The sequence below is a fragment of the Enoplosus armatus genome, chromosome 22, assembly GCF_043641665.1.
Source record: "Enoplosus armatus isolate fEnoArm2 chromosome 22, fEnoArm2.hap1, whole genome shotgun sequence".
Lineage (NCBI taxonomy): Eukaryota > Metazoa > Chordata > Actinopteri > Centrarchiformes > Enoplosidae > Enoplosus > Enoplosus armatus.
This window is the reverse complement of record NC_092201.1, coordinates 5,494,918-5,513,492: the sequence shown is the minus strand read 5'-3', so window position 1 is coordinate 5,513,492 and position 18,575 is coordinate 5,494,918. Positions and strand designations below refer to the sequence as shown.

Here is an 18,575-nt window from a genome sequence, read left to right as displayed (position 1 = left end):
ATATTGTATTAGATTCAGGCTCATGTAGACACACTATTTACACAGAATACAATGATCTCCCTGTAGGAAAGTTCAAATCCTGCATGAAAAATTAAATATACTGTTTCTCCAGCTGAACCTGTTTTTTGTACCCACCAGCTGTTTAGTTGATTCATTAAACTACATCTGTATTATTTTCACTTCCATGTTCAGTAATTCACTGACTGACATCCATACAGGCAGACACAACTTACATGTTTAGTCTTTGTCAAATGTATACGTTTAAGTTGAATCTAGACCAAGACTTCAGGCAAACAGCTTCTACCCAGACCTCACTCCTAAAGGAAAATAAAACCCTTTTATTCAAAGCTCTGAATGTGGTAGTACGAGTGAGTACATGGCCAGGTCAACAGGGTTTCCATTCAGAAATGTCACTGATGTCACCAGTCTCAAGTCACTGATTAATGATAACCCATTTATTATTAATTACTTGACAAATAAAAGAAACAAGTAGTGTTTTAATTAGCTGAATTTAAATTATAATTAACTGAACCCAAATAAACAATAAACAAAAGTCTTAATGTCTGATTTTTTTCTTCTTCTACAGATCAGTCCCTGATCTAAACCACCAACACTTTTATTACATTTTATTTTTCTATACAGCCCTTTTAAACAGTTATTTACACTTAAAGTATATTTCAGTGGGTTTAGGATGTGAAGAAGAACATGAATGTGAAAAGAAGATGAGTACAGAGCCACAATTTTACCAAAAGTGAGCGATTAATAAACAAGAATTAACAGGATGATGTCAAGATACATGTAGGTAGTGGACAATTGTTGGACAATAAATTATGCTACATCAGAGTAGTCTATAATGGGATGGATATTGTTAGAAAAAACAGCAGTCTTTCTCCTCTGGAATGAATCCACAAGGTGGTAAAACATTGCACCTGAATGGCAACTTAATCTGCCATAAAAACTACAGAACAAACTGTAAAATCTAAACGTGTGCAACAGAAGCATCTTAATGGATATGTGAGAGGGGAAACCCATCCAGCTGATGTACATAATACATGTATGTACAAATATCAATATAATGCTCCCTTTTTAAAAATGTGATTTATATAAGAGGAAAAGAAAAAGAAAAAAGAAAAACACACAATAGGAATGTGTAAGAACAGAAATTGCACTGTGCTCCGTTGTTGTGCATGGAATGAGTAGAAGAGGAAGAGACTGGACTATAACCTGAACCTCAAGCCATCTTAAAAGAACAGTTCGACATTTTGGGAAATACGCTTATTCGCTTTCTGGCGAGAGTTAACCTAATAACAGATTGATACCATATCATACCTGTCCGTTAAATAGTAAAACATAGTAAATAGCTACAGCCAGCAGCCGGTTAGCTGAGCACAAAGACTGGATACGGGGAAACCGACCTGGCCTGTTAGCTTAAATGTTATCTTATCACAAAGACTCATAACGGGGAAAGTAGCCTGGCTCTGTCCAACGGTAACAAAATGCACCTACCCGCGCCACTGAAGCTCAATAATTAACACATTATATCTTGTCATGTTAGTATTTGTTTTTACAAAAACAGAAGTGTAAAACATAGTTGGACTAACTATTTTTGGCCGCAACAAGTAACTTCGTAGTGTCTGCGTTGGTTGCCTAGCAACCGCTCAGAGCCAATAGTCCGGTCGTGAATACTGTGCGACACCGCCGGCAAAATAACCCCCTCTGACGGTTATTTTACTATGGTTTCTGTCCGAATTAAACAAACAAGATATAACGTGTTGATTAGTGAGCTTCAAATTTGCTTTTGGGAGGATTTTGTTATCATTTGACAGAATTGTTTCCCCGTTTCCAGTCTTGATGCTAAGCTAACCGTCTGCTGGCTGTGACGTCACATTTGACGGACAGACATTAGCGAATCCCCCTAAAACCAAAAAAGTCTCTAACAGAAACTCTAACAGAAAGTGACCCTTTTATATCCGAATCTAAAGGCACATGAAGAACACCATCTGCCAAAATACTTGATTATGAATCTAAACCTAGTCCCTTTATGTCATACAAGAGTAACAGTTAAAATCAATGACAACAGCTTCCTATATAAGTCTACATACTTTGGCTAAAAGATGAAATCCTGTAAAGTGCAACGTCTGTGTGTAGAACACCCCTCACACTCTTCTTTAATTCATTACATGTAACAATATAAAACATATTGATGGCTTGGGTTAGGTCTGTGTCACATCTCCATTTTCTTTCCCCTTCCTCTCTCTATCTCTATCTCTTATCTGTCAGGTTTTGTTAAAGGGAGCTGGTTTCAGAGGTATCCGCCCAGACACAGCAGCAGCAGGACGTGCACAGTGAGCAGATAGAGGCTGAACAGCAGTGGGGTACGCTGACGGGAGCAGAAGGCCACTCGGAGCATCCGCGCCAAACCCGGGCCACCTCTCCGAGTCTGCAAGAGAAGGGAGGCAAGGTTACAGAAAGCATACAGCTCATAAGTCTTTATTATTACGGTTATTAAGATGACAAATGAGGTGGTCGAGGACATTAGTGGAGCCTTACTCGAGTGACAGCTCCTTCCGGCGGCTCGATGAAAACAGCAGTCTCTGAGTGATCCTCTTCTTGTGCAGAGTGCCGTTTAGCCTGGCTGTGACTAATAATAATAATGATAATAAAAACAGATGTTAGCTGTCATATTTATCAGAGCTAAAAGCAAAGGACTAGATGAGTTATTCAGATGCCGAAAAACATTTAGTCAAAGACAATCAAATAAAGAAATGCCTTATATACACTCTATAACATTAACATATGGATAAGCAACATAATAAAACAGGAATATAAACTTACTGGGTCCTAATAGAACCTCTAGTATGTGCTAGATACACATGGCAAACCTGTTAGCAAATAGTGGCTTTTTTACCGCACATATCCAGTAGTTATGGAGCAACATTAGCAACTGAGGGAAATATCTGGCTCTTTAGCTGCTAAATGCTCCACTATGTTCACCAGATAGTCGCTAACTGTGTGCGTCTGTAGTTTGGTGCTGGGAAGGTATCGTACAGTAGAGCTGAGGAGAACTGCAGTCAGGTGATAACTCTCTGTGGGTTTGTTTTAACATAAAAGTATTACTTATAGCAGCTTTAATTTCCCTGCCTGATATTAAAAATCTCTTTCATCTTGTGTCACGTTTCATACCGTTTGAGTCGATCCTGTGTGGCCATCAGCTGCTCCTCAGCAGCCACCCTCTGCTGCATCTCTTCATCCAGCCTGATGTAAAAAGAGGTACAAATCTATTAGTATCCCTGTGTTTAATCATACCACTTTCAAAACAGTATTTCTGATAAGGTTTAACCTCTACTATACCTTCTCTGTAGCTCTTTGACCTCAGCTACGTAGGCGTGGCTGTCTAGCTGGCTACTTCTCTCCTGTGGGGCTCCAGGAGCACTGTCCACTTCCTGTGTGCCCTGTGAGGACATTGTAGAGAATTCACATTATATGCAACATCCTTATCCTACATCTTGCTGATTTTATAGTTTATATTATGCCTTCTTCAAACCAATACAGATTCTGAACAGCTATGGATCAAAGTAAAGTTTCTAATACCATTTAAGGTTCAATTATTTATTCCCAATGTGGTATGAGATGTGGAACTAAAATAAAATCCTTCAAATGAAACAATCTAAGGAAGAAAAACCCCTCTTTGCTTACAACTCACGTCCATAACCTGCAACCAGAGCTCAGAAATAGATTTTGATTCATTTTAAGGGGTAGCAAGCCAAAAAGGTAGGAAACTTAAAGCATGGGATTATAACACTGCCACTATCTACACAGAATTTCCTTAACAGGAAAATAATAATCAGAAGTACAATCAAATGTTTAGACCGCTACCTCTCTCTGATAGTGTTCTTGCTGAAGTTTGGGCTTGTGAGTGCGGGCTTCCTCCAGCATGGCGGAGAGTTGCCGCAGTTGTTGGTCCCTCTCCGAGAGTGTGGTGAGGGTCTGCTGCTTCAGCTGCTCTGCTTGAGCCATCCAGTCAATACGCTCCAGTCTGAGAAACACAAAGACACACATATTCACATACAATAAAAGGCTTTTTGTGCCATTTTGTTTTGTTAAAAAACGCTGGCTCTGTGCCTCACCTGAGAGTGTCTATTTCCTGCTTTCCCATTTCCACCAGATTCTCTAGCTGCATTATGACACTCAGCATGTCTTCCTTCTGCTTTTTCTCCTCAAACAGCTCCTGGCTGACTTTAATCAGCTCTCCTGCTCCCAGTCGCGCCAGCTCTGACTTCTGCTTATTGAGTTCTGACGTCTGTGTTTGAAGCTGCTCCAGCTGCATGCAAGGAGAAGGAAAGACAAAAAATATGTTGAAATACTGCAGATGGCAATGAAAATCCACAAAATAATACAAGTGATCACATCATATAGATTTTTTTGCCAGCAGTGTTGTAACAACTGTGCATTTATGACTAAAATATTTACATTTATTGTCAGACAGGTTACTCACCAGTCTCTCCCTGTCATTCTGCAGGGCTTGTAGTGCGTTCTTTAGCCCCCACACTTCTCCAGTGGATCCTCCGGGGCTGCTGTGTATTGCGTGGCCACCTGCCCTGCTCATCTCTTCCAGCTTCAGGCTCACTTCCTGGGCCTTGTTTACTGCCTGGTCCCTGCTGTCCTGGAGGGAGGCCATGGCTTTTGAGAATGACTGGTTCTCTGCCCTCAGCTGCGTCGTCACCTCTTTCTCCTCTAGCAGCTTCTGTTCGACAGCCAGCAAGTCTCGGGCCAGCTCCGCCACTCTCTCCTGAGCGCTCTCCGACTCTGTCCGCATCACACCTCCCTCCCATCGCAGCTCAGCTAGCTCTTTGCTCTTGCTCTTCTGCTCTTGTCTCTCCTTCAGTAAGCTCTCCTCCAAAGCCTCCACTTGTTCTCTCGCTGCTTGCAGCTGCTCCCTCAGCTTCTCAACCTCTGCACCGGGAGCATCTATCACCTGTGATGCTGCTGTAATGTCAACAGCCTGGCTAAGAGTCTCCCTTTCCACCCTGCCTGCTTCTTCTTCTGTCTCTCTGGCTCTGCTGACACTCTTTAACTGACTTTCCAATTCCTCACGGCCCCTTTCCAGAGAGGCAATACGCTCTCGCTGAGCTGCCAGAAGCTGTTTGTGTTGGGAGTCCTTCATGCTCAGGACTTGGTTAAGTTCATCACGGTAGCCGTGAAGCTGGGCGGACAGCTTGGCCTTTTCAGCATACAGGTCGTCTCTCTGGACCAGCAGAGAGCGCAGCTCCTCCTTCAGGCTGTTGTTCTCCCCTGCCGCCTCTTGGATCAGACCATCCTTCTCCATCATCACCTATGACACGTTACAAATGTTATATTGGCTACCAAAACAAGCTCTACACATATTATAAGCCATTATAAGGTTTTTTGTGAGTTACCTGCAGGTGTTTCTCCTCCAGCTGTTTGTACATGTTGAGGACTCTGTCTCTGTCATCCTGCAAGGAGCCCATGGCCTTCATGAAAGAGTCCAGTCGGGCTTTTCTGTTGTTGCTCTCTTCCTCTGCCTTTCGCAGTTTTTCTTCTAGATCCCGCACTTCCCCTCTTCTCTGCTCCAGCTCCTCCTCAGCTTCTTGTGCCCTGCTGTCAGCCTCCTTTCTAGCCTCCTCTGCCGCCTGGGAAATAAAACACACATGGATGGTGATACATTTGTTATGAATATGTCATGTCTGCCAATTGATTTCTCAGTAAAAAATCCATGAACAATATATAGTATGTACTGTAGATGAAAACATGTTAATACCTCAGTAACAGCTTGCTCCTTCTCCCCCAGCATTTCCACTTCTCTCCTTTCCTTCTCATTTAAGTCAGTCTGCAGAGTTTCTGTCAAGGTCTTAGAGGACCGCAGGTCTGTCTCCAGTTGCTCCACGTTCAGACAAAGCCGCCTCTCTTCTGCCTCCCTCTCCCTCAGCTCGGTCCTGGCCTGGTCGACTTCACCCTGCAGCCGACCTACAGCCTCCTCAAGAGCTCTGGCCCTCTGATGGAGACTCTCCACCTCGTTTTTCAGGGCTTGGGCTTCATTTTGTGCAGACTGCAGCTCAGTTGCAGTTTGCTGAAGCTTGCTCCTCTCCTCCTCTAGGGCAGCCTGGCTCTCTGTGACTTTCTTTTCCTCCTCATCCAGTCTCAGCTGCAAATCCTTTTCTGCTTTCTGTAGTCTGAAAGAAAAATAATCTTGTGAGTTTTGAGCTAAAAAGCAGAACATAATCAATCCAATGGAATAAGACAGAAAAGGTATTTACCTGTCCACTGAAAGTTGAAGTTCTTCTTTCAGGGCAGATTCTTTCTGAAGCTGTTCTGCCTGTTCCTTGGCCCTTGTTTCAGCCTCCCGAACTTCAGCCTCCTTACCCTGCAGAGCATCATTAAAGCGAGTCTCCCATTGTCGGGTCTCGTCCAAAACTCTGTCCCGGTCATCTTGCAGTGAGGACATGCAGCGGGAGAAGGCAGCTAACCTGGCCAGAGACTCGTCCAGACGGGCTTGCACCTCCTGGGCCCGTCTCTCGGCTCCTTCTGCGATCTCTCTGGCCTCCAGAGTGGCTTCCTCCTCCTTTTCCCTTTCGCTGTACGCATCTTCCAGTCTCAGCTCCATCTCCTTCAGTTCGGCTCCCAGCCTGAATCTCACAGAGTCGAGGGTTTGCTCTGCCTCAGCTCTCATCAAGGCCTCTTTCTGTTTGGCATTCTGTTCAAGGGCTGTTTTCTCAGCTAAAGCCTCACTTGCCTGCTTCTGTGCCTCATCTAGCTGGGATTTGCAGCTAGCCAACTCTGCTTCAGTCCTTTTCAGGTCTGCTACGGTTTTGGAAGCCTCCAGTTGGGATTGTTCTAGTTTGTTGTGGAGCTCATTGTGGCCTAGCTGCAGCGCCTTAGCTTCTCTACCCAGTTCACTGATCCTCTCCTGGTACTGGATGCTGTCCTTCTGCAGCTGACGGACCTCCAGCTGCTTCTCCCTCAACAGTTCTTCCAGTTGACGCACTCGGCTCTGACTGCCTTCTTTGACCCTCTGAGCAGACCTCAGCTGTTGCTCCAGCTCCCTCTGCTTACCAGACTCTGCTTCAGCTTCAGCTCTTTCCCTCTGGGCTTGCCTCATGTCCTCTTCCAGCCTGGCGGCCCGGTCACTCTCACTCTGAGCCTCGGCTTCGAGTTCGGCCCGCTCCCTGTCCAACCTCTCCACCTCCCGCTGCAGTTCAGTGAGGTGCTCCCGGTTGTCTGATGCCTCTTGCTGGTAACCAGCAATGCTCCCGTTGAGCTGAGCCAATTGGTTCATCAGGCGCTCCTCCAGGTTATCTTTCTCAGTTTCAAGGCTTCTGAGGAGTTCTTTGAACTGGGCTTCCCTCTTTGGAACCTCTTCAATCAGGCTCTTTTCTCTCTCTTTGCTCTCTTGGAGGCACTTCTCTAGAGAGGCCACAAGGCTCTCCTTCTCTTTACTCTCCTGAAGATCTTGCTCAAGAGAGGCCAGTTCAGCTTTGAGTCCAGCCTCCTGTTCCTGCCACAGTTCCCTCTCTGCATTGACAGCTGCCTCCATCTCCCTCATTTTATCCTCTAATAAAACTTGAACACTCTCAGTCATTTCTGCTTTTTCTTGTCCCCCAGTAGGTTGTAAATGTGTTTCAAGTGCAAACACTGCAGCTGGTGTCTCTTCGGGGGTTAAGGGTTTTTCTTTGTCTTCATACTGACTCTCAACAGACTCTGCACTGGTCATGATTATCTCTGATTGCTGGGCAGTGACAACCTCTTCTACAACAGCTGCAGAGCTAAGCAGAGTAGCCTGAATTACATTGTCCTCCTTGACTCCTGTTTGGGCAAGTTGTTCCCTCAACTCTTCAATCTGCTGCCCTAAAGAGTCTCTTTCTGCCACCGATGCATCCAAATCAGCTTTTAAAGCCCCCAGCTCCTCTTGAAGTCTTTCAACCTCAGCTTTGAGAGCCTTGTCCTCTCCTTTTATTACAGTCTTTTCCTGCGTCTCTCTGAGTCTCTCATTCTCCTCCTCTAAGTCCAGTATTTTCTGCTGCTTTGTTTTGGCAAACTTTCTCATTTTGTCTTTCACTGTATCCACCTCTTTCTGTGCTTCTTCTGCCTGTCTTTCAGCTTCCTGCCTGGCAGCCTCATGCATCCTCACTCTGGCAGCGAGCTCCTGTCTCTCCTGCCGGGCAGCTTCCAGGACTCGTCTCACTCGCTCTGCCTCGTCGCTCACATTTTCATACGACTTGAGAAGAGTCTCGTACTCGTCCTTCATGCCTTGAACTTTTTCCTCCCATTCTCTGCAAGTTCTGGCAGCCTCCTCTTTCGCCAATTCCACTTCTCTCTTACAGGCATCTTTCTCATTCAGTATGCCCTCCATGGCCAGTTTGAGGCTCTCACAGGATGATCCTAGGCTTTGGTTTTCCAGTAATGTCCGGTCAACTTCATCAATCAGTCTAACTCTTTCCACTCTTAGCTTCTCCAGCTCCTCTTCTGCCGACTCCATTTTCTGCTGCAGTTCAGCTATGAGCTTCTCAGTTGAAACTAGTTCTTCTTTCTTAGTTTTGTTTTCTTTTAAAGCCTCTTTGCGGGAGATCAGAGCAGCTTGAAGCTTCCGTTGAAGATGCTGGATCTTTGCCTCGCTGCCTTTTTCTTCCTCTTGCTTCTGCGGAACCTCAACCTCTAACCTTTGAGTTTTTTCTTGCTCAGCCTTCAGTTCTTCCTGTAAAGAAGATATTAGCTGATCCTTCTGAGACACAGTGTCCTGCATTGAGCGTATGATTGAGTTCTGCTCGCTAAGCTGATGACTTAGCTCCATGATTTCATGGTTCTTGTTGTCGAGGAACTGCTTGAAGTCGTCCACTTCAGCCTGAAGAGTTGCAATGGAGGATGTAGAATCTGCAGAAGCTGCTTTGGCTGCAGCTTCCATCTCTGCTTTCAGGGTTTCAGCGTAAGACTCAGCTTGGTGATGCTTTTCTCTAAGATCATTAACTTCCTCTGAGAGTGCATCAATTTGTCTTTCCTTTTCTCTTAGTGCTTGTAGCTCTTTGCCCAATTCCAATAATTCAGCGTCCTTCAGTGACAAACTGGCCTGGGTCTCCTGCAGCTGCTTCTCTAGCTCTGCGTTAGCCACCCGCACAGTCTGGATCTCTCCTCTGAGAGCATTCAGAGATTCCTCCATTTGTGCAGAAAAGACGTCAGACTTCTCTGCAGGTTGCTGAACTGGATCACTGGATTGTGGTTGTGATAAATCAGTCTCAGATGTGGCAAAATCCACCCAATCCTCCTGGACCCAATCTCCTGCTGCTGGCTTTTCCACATTTTCAGGCAGTTGCTTGGTCTCTTGGTGAGGTAGATCTTCTCTTTCAGTGCTCACTTTTTCTTCTAATTCTGTCAATTTAGTCAGAAGAGCGTCTCGCTCGCTGCTCTGCACCTCAAAACGCTCCATAAGCTCGCTGTACTCTTCTTTCTGCTGCTTTAGCTGTTCACGGTGATGCCTATCTTTCTCTTTTGCCTTGCGTATGGTTTCCTTACGAGATTCTTGGGCTTCCTGAACTTTCTTCTGAAGGGTTTCACACTCGGCTTCCAGAGAGGCCACTTGGGATTGTAACACAGTTGTTTCAGAAGAAATGTCTGATGCATGCTGAGAGGTTTCAGCTTCTTCACTTAGCTTTTTATTCAGAGCAAGCGTCTCAGTGAGAACTTGATCCTGCTGGCTAATTTTCTGCTCAAGAGTCTCAACTGCCTCTTCTTTGGATCTTAAAGCTTGCTCGAGTCCAACAAGTTTAGCCTCCATTTCTTGAATCTCATGTCCTCCAGACTGTTCTACCTCTGGAATGTTTGCAGGAGTTTCTGCCTTTGCCGTTTCATCTCGCTCTTTCCATTTCTTTGCTTCTACCTCAAAATCAGCAACCTTCTTCAGAAGCTCTTTGCGTTGCACAAGTGCAGCCTGCAACTTCTTCTTTGCGTGTGTTAGTTGTGTTTCCAGCACTCCTTTCTCCTTTCGCAAACTAGCAAGTTCATCATCTACATGAGCGCCTGAGTCTTCATAACTTACTTTCTGCGTCTCATCTCTGACTTTTTCAAGTTCCACTACCTGCTCCTTCAGTTTATTGACTTCACCGTCTATCTGGAACTTCTCTTCTTCAGCCTTGAGGAGTTTAGCAGACATACTGTCATTGAGCTCCATCATCTCCTGCTCCTTTTGGCTGAGACAGAGCTGTAGCTCACTGATCTCAGAGTCCTTCTTTGACAAAGTGTCATTGTTGAGCTCTGATGTCTGAGAGTATTCCAACATGCTGTTTTCCATATCTTGAAGCCTCTTTTCAAGCTCAGAGGAGAGGAGCTCTCTGTCCTCCAGCTGAGCACTCAGCATCCTGGCCTGCCCCTCCTGCTCAGAGAAAGCTTGGCGGACTATTTCCAGATCTGTCTGCAGGGCCTGGATCTTCTCTTCCTTGGTTTTACTATCAGTGTTTAAAATGTCTATCTGTTCTTCTAGAAGCTGCATTTCAACACTGTGTTTCTCCACACCAGATCTGCTTTGCTGCTCCAACTCGTCTCTGGCCGACTTAAGTTCCTCTGCAAAACTATTAGCCTGGGACTCGGCCTCTTCTTTGGCAGCAGTAAGGGACTGTGTGTATTCTTCCAGGCTCTTGATTTTCTCCTGTGACTCTGCAGCAGCCTCTCTGAGCCTCTGAAGCTCAGCCAAAAGCTCACTGTATCTCTTCTGAAGTTCCTCGGCTAAGGCCTGAGCAAAGACCTGGCCAGAGAGCATGTTACCCTCTGTGGAGGAAGAACTCTGCTGAGTTAGATGAACTTGTACCGTCTCTCGGATGATGACAGAGGAGGACTCAACTTGAACTGTGGAGGTTTCCTGCTCCATGCTCGTTGCCTCCCACGACTGCAGCTGCAGCTGGCCAAAGTCTTGCAGGATGGACGGCCACTCCTGGCCTCCATCTTGATTCACAGCTTCCAGGAGGGTCCAGCTGCTGTGGGCCACCTCTGAATCACTACTGGCGACCATCTCATCTGAGGAGGTCCCTTTGGATTCTTCTGGGGATTCAGACTGGTGTGCAATAAGCTCTGGGCTACTCTCATTATCAGCAGAAATGGAGAGGATTGAGGTGTCCTCTGCAACTAAGGTGGTCTCCTCTTCTTGTGTGTCCTCCATAAAGTCAGGAGGGGCTGTAGAACTGTCATGGGGGGCTGTACTGGCATCCTGACCCTGATCTGGAGTCTGATCGTAGTTTTCACATGATGCATCCCCACTGGAGCTGTGCTCTTTAGCCAGTCTGAGAGACTCCTGCAAGGCAACCAGCTCATTGTCTTTTTGTAGTAGCTGCTGCTCCAGTTCCAGTATGCACGCTGTGGAAGTCAACAAAGGAAAAAGACAATTACTTTACGTAAGCAGCAACAATCAGTAAAATCAAGTGGAAGTTTCCCAGTTAAGAACACATCAATCACATCAATAGATCAATAATAGAGGTGTGTAAGTATAGATGTTGTACGCTGTACGGATTGTTGTGTTATGGGGCTTTATATAAATAACTAACCCTGTATAAATAAAAATAAAATTGACTTGACTAAGTATATTTTGATGCTTACTATATATATATAATTTGATTATAATTATTGATGCGTCAGTGTGTAAGGATCAGTTAAAGTTGCAGCTGGTAAATGTGGGGCTAATTTTAACTACTTTATACTGCTAGGTAGTTTAATCTATAATCATGCATCCAAAGGCTGCCACTTAACTATTTTTATTACTGATTATTTGACAAATGTCTTGTTTTGTCCGGCCAACAGTCCAAAAACCAAAATGATTCACTTTAGATTGATTGAAAACAAAATACTTACAAAATGAATGTGCAACTATTTTCATATTAACTTGTAGATTAATTGATTAATTAAGATGCATTATGAAATAATGTATTTGTTGATTATATTGTGTATTAACAATCTAAATCTACAAAGTAACTAGTAGCTATAGCTGTAAAATAAATGTGGTGGAGCAAAAACTACAGTATTTCCCTCTGAAATGTAGAGGAGTAGAAGTACATGAGGAAGTACACTTCCAGTTTGTCCCTATTTCTACACATAATAGCCTTGCACATAAGAGCTCCATATTTGTTTGTCTGCATGTTTGTTTTGGCACTGCTTTAAAAACGTAAACGAATGCCTCTGGCAAGCAGAGCAAGATTCATTTCACAGTATGTGTGAGCATACTGATATTTGACTCTGTTTCCATATAAAGAATTTCACTTTGGGACAAATAAACAAACAAACCCAGTTTTTGTACCTTCTTTAGCTTCAGATGAATCTTGTGCTGATGGTTCATTCACATCATCTCTTTCAGACATCTGAAACAGAGATAAACAAAAAATGAGAATTGGCAGGATTGAAACTTTTTGATCTTGTGATTGATTTACCAGAGAACATTTCCTGTATAAGAAGACAATTTAAATCTATATCAGAAGTATATACGGATGTGGCTTGAGGTGAAGGTCGGGTAAGTCAGTCATAACAGGGGATCAGTGCAGAAGGGATTAGGCGCACTTCCTCACAGTGAGATGAAGTATTGTCTGTCTATGACCCTGCGTCTGTCCTGTATCAGACCGACTTACATCACCTGGCCAGACACCAGTTCTGTCGCTGGACCAGGTGTGGCGGATAAGACCAGTCAGGCTGCTCCACTCTGATAATAAAAGTTGACTCTGCAAACTGTATTTTAATGACAGGGGAAAAGTACACATGACACGGTTGTCTGACTTTGTAGATAGAACTACTTTAACTTCTTAAACCTCAGCTTATACTAAGCTTGCAGTCTCACATCTTCCACTTCAACACCCTTTTTCATCATAAAAACAGAGACACAGCATAACAGAAACTTCATTACAAAGGCCCCAAGAAACTTTGAAGTTAACGCTTTGCAGAGATGATGAAGCTTGCCGAGAATCACAGAGCATATTTTAAATTTCCTTTTGAAGTTTACATCTCAAGTAAAACAAGCTGCTAACATCTGGTGTTAAGAAGGTAATGATCCCCAAAACGTGGCTCGGTGTTTTTAACGCTCCGTGTTTACGACCCCATTCCTTCACACCTTGCATGAATGCGATCTGTACCTGGATGTCACATCTGGATACAGAGAAATGCATATTAATGCGAGGTGTAAATGCATACAGAACGCACTGTGATTAGATCTCATCTCTTCCCTGACAAAACGTGATTTAAAAATAATTGCTTCCCATGACCTGGGATGCACCATGTAAGTCTTCTAGCTCTGCCTAAATTATTTACATATTGAGTTCCTATCACATCGCAGGCAGAATCAAGATTACGAGAACGCATTTTAATACCAAGTGTCAATGCAAAACCCTGTGATCGGATGCCATTATCCAGATACAGATCATGATATGTTAATGCCAGTTATAAATAGGTTCTTAGCACTGACCGTTACAATTTCGTGCTCCAGTTGTCGTATCTTGGCTGTGGCTTCCTCCTGGCTTCTGTCTAGTTGTTCTGAAAATCAGATTCACATTAAAATATCAGTGCCTTGATAAAACACTAACAGGTCTATAAACAGATACAACCAGATACATGTTCTTACCCTGAAGGGTTTCCATGGTGTGGGTGAGCTCGGCACAGTGTTCCTCCCTCTCACTGCGTTCATCTTTTAGCCTTGTCAGTTGTGTCTCAATAGACTGCACGGTGTCCAGGAACAGGGAAAGGTCAGCAGGGAAGGGGATTTCCTCTGCTGCTTGGACATCTTCGAGAGCCATCGGACATAGATGTCTCCAAATCTCAGTCAAGATCTCACCCTTCTTCTGGGCATCTTCATGTTCTCGCTCTAGTTTTGCCTTCTCCCTCTCTGAGGCATCCTGGCTGGCATGGTCGACTGCCTCTCTCATAGATGCAAGTTCACTTTCAAGCCGAACTATTTCCGCTCTGTCTCTCTCTGAGGCATTGTGGCTCGCTTGGACGGCTGCAAGCTCAGCCTCTTTCATCAGAGCCAGTTCTCTCTCCAGTCTGGCAACTTCCATCTTCTCCTTCTCCAGAGCATCCTGACTCACATGCTCTGCCTCTCTCAGGGAGGCCAGCTCGCTCTCTTGCCTCACCACCTCCGTGCTCTTTCTTTCCAAGGCCTCCAGGCTGGTTCGGAGGGCTGAGAGTTCTGCATCGGCCATGCTGGCCCGTTCGGCCCACTGCTGCCTCTCCTCCTCCCTCTGCTTGACGGCCTCGGCCAGCTCCTGCTCCATCTGCCGGAACTGAGCAGTCAAGATCTGAGCAGAGAGAGAAAAAGGATGTAAGTGGGTGTGTGTTGTGTGGCTCAGCCAAACAATGCATATTAATGACATGTGTATCTAGACGTAGGGTGTGTTTGTTTGAACAGTTTTCTTTTTATCAAGCAGGAACAGTATTCATTACACTGAAGCATCTGTAAATATCTGCCAATATGTGGAACTGTTTTTAAAACCAAGTAGTTGCATAATTGGCATCCAGTAAAACAGGATCTGTACCTGTTTCTGCTGATCAGCGCTGCTCACTTCCTGCTGTAGCAGGTCCAGCACTTGAGACCGAGAGTTTAAGGCCTCCTCAAGCTCTTCACAATGCCTCTGAGCTGCATGCAGGGCCTAGGAGAAAGAAAAACAAAGAGAGAAAATGATTGTATGAATGGTGTGTCTAATTACAGTTCACTTTGTTTGGACCTTTGTCTGGAGTTTTTTTTCTTATCTGACCTGAGGGTGTGAGAATAGAGTATATTTGTATATTATACAGATTGAAAAGCCCTCTGGGACACGTCTGTGATTTTGGGGTATACAGATAAAACTGACTTTCTTTACGGGACAACAACATTAAAGTGTTATTATTAAAAGATTCAAGCACAAATCTTCCAAAATTTGGGTCCTTATTTCTAATACTTGATGTGTCTGTACTGTTTATAGAGAGAATTTTGATAACCGATTAATCAAGCAGAAAAGATAAAACTTGAGTGGTTCCAAATTATTCTCAAATGTGAATATTTCCTGGTTTTCATCTTTTGTCTTCTCTGAATACATAAAAAAAACAAGCAGTTTCAACATGTCAACTTGGGCTGATCGTTTTTTTTTCTGACTATTTTCTGACATTTTTTACATCAAACAATGTATCAAAGTAATAATCAACAGAATAATCAATAATCACAGTAATTGTTAGTTGCAGCTCTACAATCAACAAAAAGAGAAATAAACACACACTCAGAGTTGTGGTTGAATGGATCAAATATAAATAAATAAGCCACAAATAAAGAGTCAGTTATTTTAAGATCTCGTACCTGCTGAAGCTCGCTGTCGTTTTGAGACTGTGTTGTGACTCTCAGCAGCTCTTCTTCATGTTTCTGGATCTGTTCCTGGAAACGCACATCCTTCTCGCAGACTACAACCTGCAGTTTCTGCACCTGAAAACAAAAACACAACAACTCATTGAGACAGAGAGCTTTCTCATGACATTTTAAATCATTAATTAAAAGACACAGCGATGTCACCTGTTCAGCGTGGGCAGACTCCTTCTCCCGAAGGAGCTGTTCTGTGGTCTGGAGTTGTTCCTGAAGCTCTCTCCTGTTGGCCTCCTCCTCACTCAGCTTGTTCTTAAGTTCTTGGAGCTCCTCCTCGACTGCAGCGCCAGCTCCTGTGAAAGAGCTGTCTGGACTCTGCTGTAGACAAAACAGATGTTCGTGTCAGATAAAAATAAAGTGCTTGAGCTTTATTGTTAGTTTGCGGTTAACTGGTGGCATATCTTAAGTCTGCATAAGATCTTTGTTGTTAAAGGCAACTAGAGGATGATTTGTAATAATCATTCAAGCACAACACAGACTATTTTTCCTAATTCAAACTTACTGTTGCTCCTCCTTGTCCTTTCAAATCAGTTATCTGTTTGTTAAGTGAAGCCATCTTGGCTTTGGCCTGCAGTTTGAGTTTGGTGAAGCGAGCCTCTGCTTCTTCTTTCTCATTCTGTGGATATGAAGCAACAAAAGCATTTGTGCTCAGTCACTGTCATAAAGAACATAGTGAACTGACTTTTGGAGTGAAGTCTTGATAGCAAACAAACACACACAGGGTATTTACCTTTAACTGTGCATCTTTGTTAGCCAGCTCAGTGTCCTTTTGTATGAGGTGGGTGTCTTTGTCTCGGATGAGCTCCTTCAGCTGAACCACCAGTTGTTCCAGGTGAGCCAGCCTCTCCATGGCCTCCTCGGGTACCTCAGCCTCCACTGGAGCCTGGCCCTCGCCGGCAGGGAGCTGAGGCACCAGCATGCCCTGTTCAAGCAAACAGATAAGGTCAGTTTACTTGTCACAGTTAGTCAGATTTAACCTGTAACAACAATATATTCTATGGCTCTGGAGGAGCTTTGTTAAGTCTGAGAAAATAACTCAAAGATGAGGGCATTTAAAGGGGAACTCCACTGATTGTATACATCATTTTATAAAACATCTGTAGCCCGCTCCTCCTCTCAGCTTGAGGCTAGCTTTTACAGTCCATCGTGGGTCTGACAGTGTTACAAAAGAACTCTTTTAACAGGCAGAGAGGGTCTACTGAAATATGCTACTGAGCTGCATTATGGGAAATGTTGTCTCATACTAGGGACTCAAAGTCAGAATATCTCGGCCTCCGCTGCCTCAATTTTGATCATTCATTCTCTTTTGAGCACCACGACTTAATGGAAGTGACAAACTAAATCGCTGGATTACCTTTTTAATGTGGGAGAGAAAAAGTCTCCTTGAATAAGCAAACACCCTGGAGTCAAACAAGTTATGCCAATATGGTATCTTGAGTCAGTGAACTTGAATTTCTTATACATGTAGCTGTCTTTGACTTATTTCTGTACAGATAGGATGCCTTACAAAATCATCTTTCTTTATTCTAAAATATAAAAGACAAGCAGACCATCATCACCCTCTTGTGTTTTTTTGATGGTTGCTCTAAATGGAGGATAAAAAAACTCTGGAGAGTTTGGAATTGGACCAGATATAAAATCTTCACATACTTATTTAAAAGATGGGGACACAGTTGGCAAAATTATTATTATCTTTATAAGTTGTTATAATATATGTGTTACTCTCTCACCTGTGGGTCTCCATCTGGGCCCTCCTCTCCAGAGAGCTCCTGGAGGACTGTGGCCAGACGGCTGAACATAAAGATGGCACTGTGAGGGGGAAAAAAATATCCAAGCTTTGAGGCTAAACTAACAACAGTGAAGTCTGATATATAAATCATGTCTTTGCTGCACCTGCAGCCCTTTTCTGTTCCCTATAGATAACATGGTGGAAATATAACACCTATTTTTCAAAACCTCTCTGCTGTTGACACTTTCTCCAATGTCCTCCATCAATGTTTGCCTCAGTATAATTTTAGCTGCAAGCATAAATTTGAATTGTATTTATAGGAGCATAAATGTAGCCTACAGTTAAACCTGTCTTATGTTCGTAATTCACAGTATATAAAGCAGGATATGTACATTTGCCCTCTTGCTACGTCTTTTCCAAGAACAGCATGAAGTGTTGCCTGACGCTGATGCTTAGTGACACGTCCTCTGAATGTGTGAATGTACACCTAGTCCCAATCATATTTACTGTATGTGACTTTTGTTTGCACAAAGTGTATGCAGGCAGCAGCACGTTACATTACACTAGAGCTGAAACTATTAGCCAATTAGTCAAATGATAGAAAAATAATTGGCACAACCGATTAATTGTTTTTCCAAGTCATCTTTCAAGCAAAAGTGGTAAATGTTCCTTAGTTTAATGTTCTCGACTGTGAGGCTTTGCAGTTTTTCTTTTGTCTTATGTGATAATAAACAGAATATCTTCAGGTTTTAAAAAATATGAGCATTGATAATAGTAGATAGTTGGGGCTTTTGAAGAACCAGACACATTTGCACAACGATGTTTATATTAATAAACTATACGAACTGGGCTCACACAGACTCATATTTTACAAAAATGTCTTACTTTTCTCCCTACGTCCACAGCAACACATTGGCAGACACCCCCCCCCCCCCCCCAACCATTTGCTTCGAGCTCCACCGGACGGAGCCGACTTTCCCCGAACCTGCCAGACACTCCACTGCGGCTGCGTCACTCTTTTTGTGAACAGCAAAGATTATGCCTAGCTAACGCAAAAATGGACGACAAACTTTCCACGCGGCAGAACAGCGATGTCTCCAGAAAGCAGTAGACATATCTGAAGATTAAGAAACGGTGGCGTGAACAGGATACTCCGTGAAAACATCCGGTGTTTACTCTGACTGCAGTTACCATGATACAGTAAGTTAGCTAAGGCTACTTAGCTAGCTAACGCTGGTCACTCGTAAATAAGGACAGCTTCTTTAAAACCTGCTTCGTTGAGATTTTCTTCTCCATGCATGACAGTTCTGTTATGCAGTCCAGTAAGCGGTGTATTTTTAAAAAGAAAGGACCTTTAACTCACCTGTACGAGTGCTTCCCAGGTAAATATATCTGCTTTTTATTTGATATATTTCCTCGGATGGATGTCAGAGCATAGCCACATCACCAAACATTCCCGGAAACAAAACTTCCTGTGCTCTGATTGGA

At 43.7% G+C, this 18,575-nt stretch overlaps 1 protein-coding gene across 1 annotated transcript; it reads right to left on the bottom strand.

Annotated features, from left to right (window-relative positions):
• Positions 1-600: 600 nt before the first annotated feature.
• On the bottom strand, positions 601-17,157 carry golgb1 (golgin B1). The gene is made up of 19 exons (XM_070928660.1): positions 17,089-17,157; positions 16,089-16,280; positions 15,861-15,974; positions 15,509-15,676; positions 15,299-15,421; positions 14,505-14,618; positions 13,595-14,267; positions 13,439-13,506; positions 12,287-12,347; positions 6,276-11,352; positions 5,780-6,191; positions 5,418-5,651; positions 4,496-5,332; positions 4,128-4,321; positions 3,877-4,036; positions 3,352-3,452; positions 3,184-3,255; positions 2,551-2,641; positions 601-2,440 (listed from the first exon to the last, which is right to left on the bottom strand). The coding sequence occupies exons 1-19, from the start codon at positions 17,155-17,157 to the stop codon at positions 2,303-2,305; spliced, it is 8,898 nt and encodes a 2,965-aa protein (XP_070784761.1). The 3' UTR covers positions 601-2,302.
• Between the last annotated feature and the right edge of the window lie 1,418 nt (positions 17,158-18,575).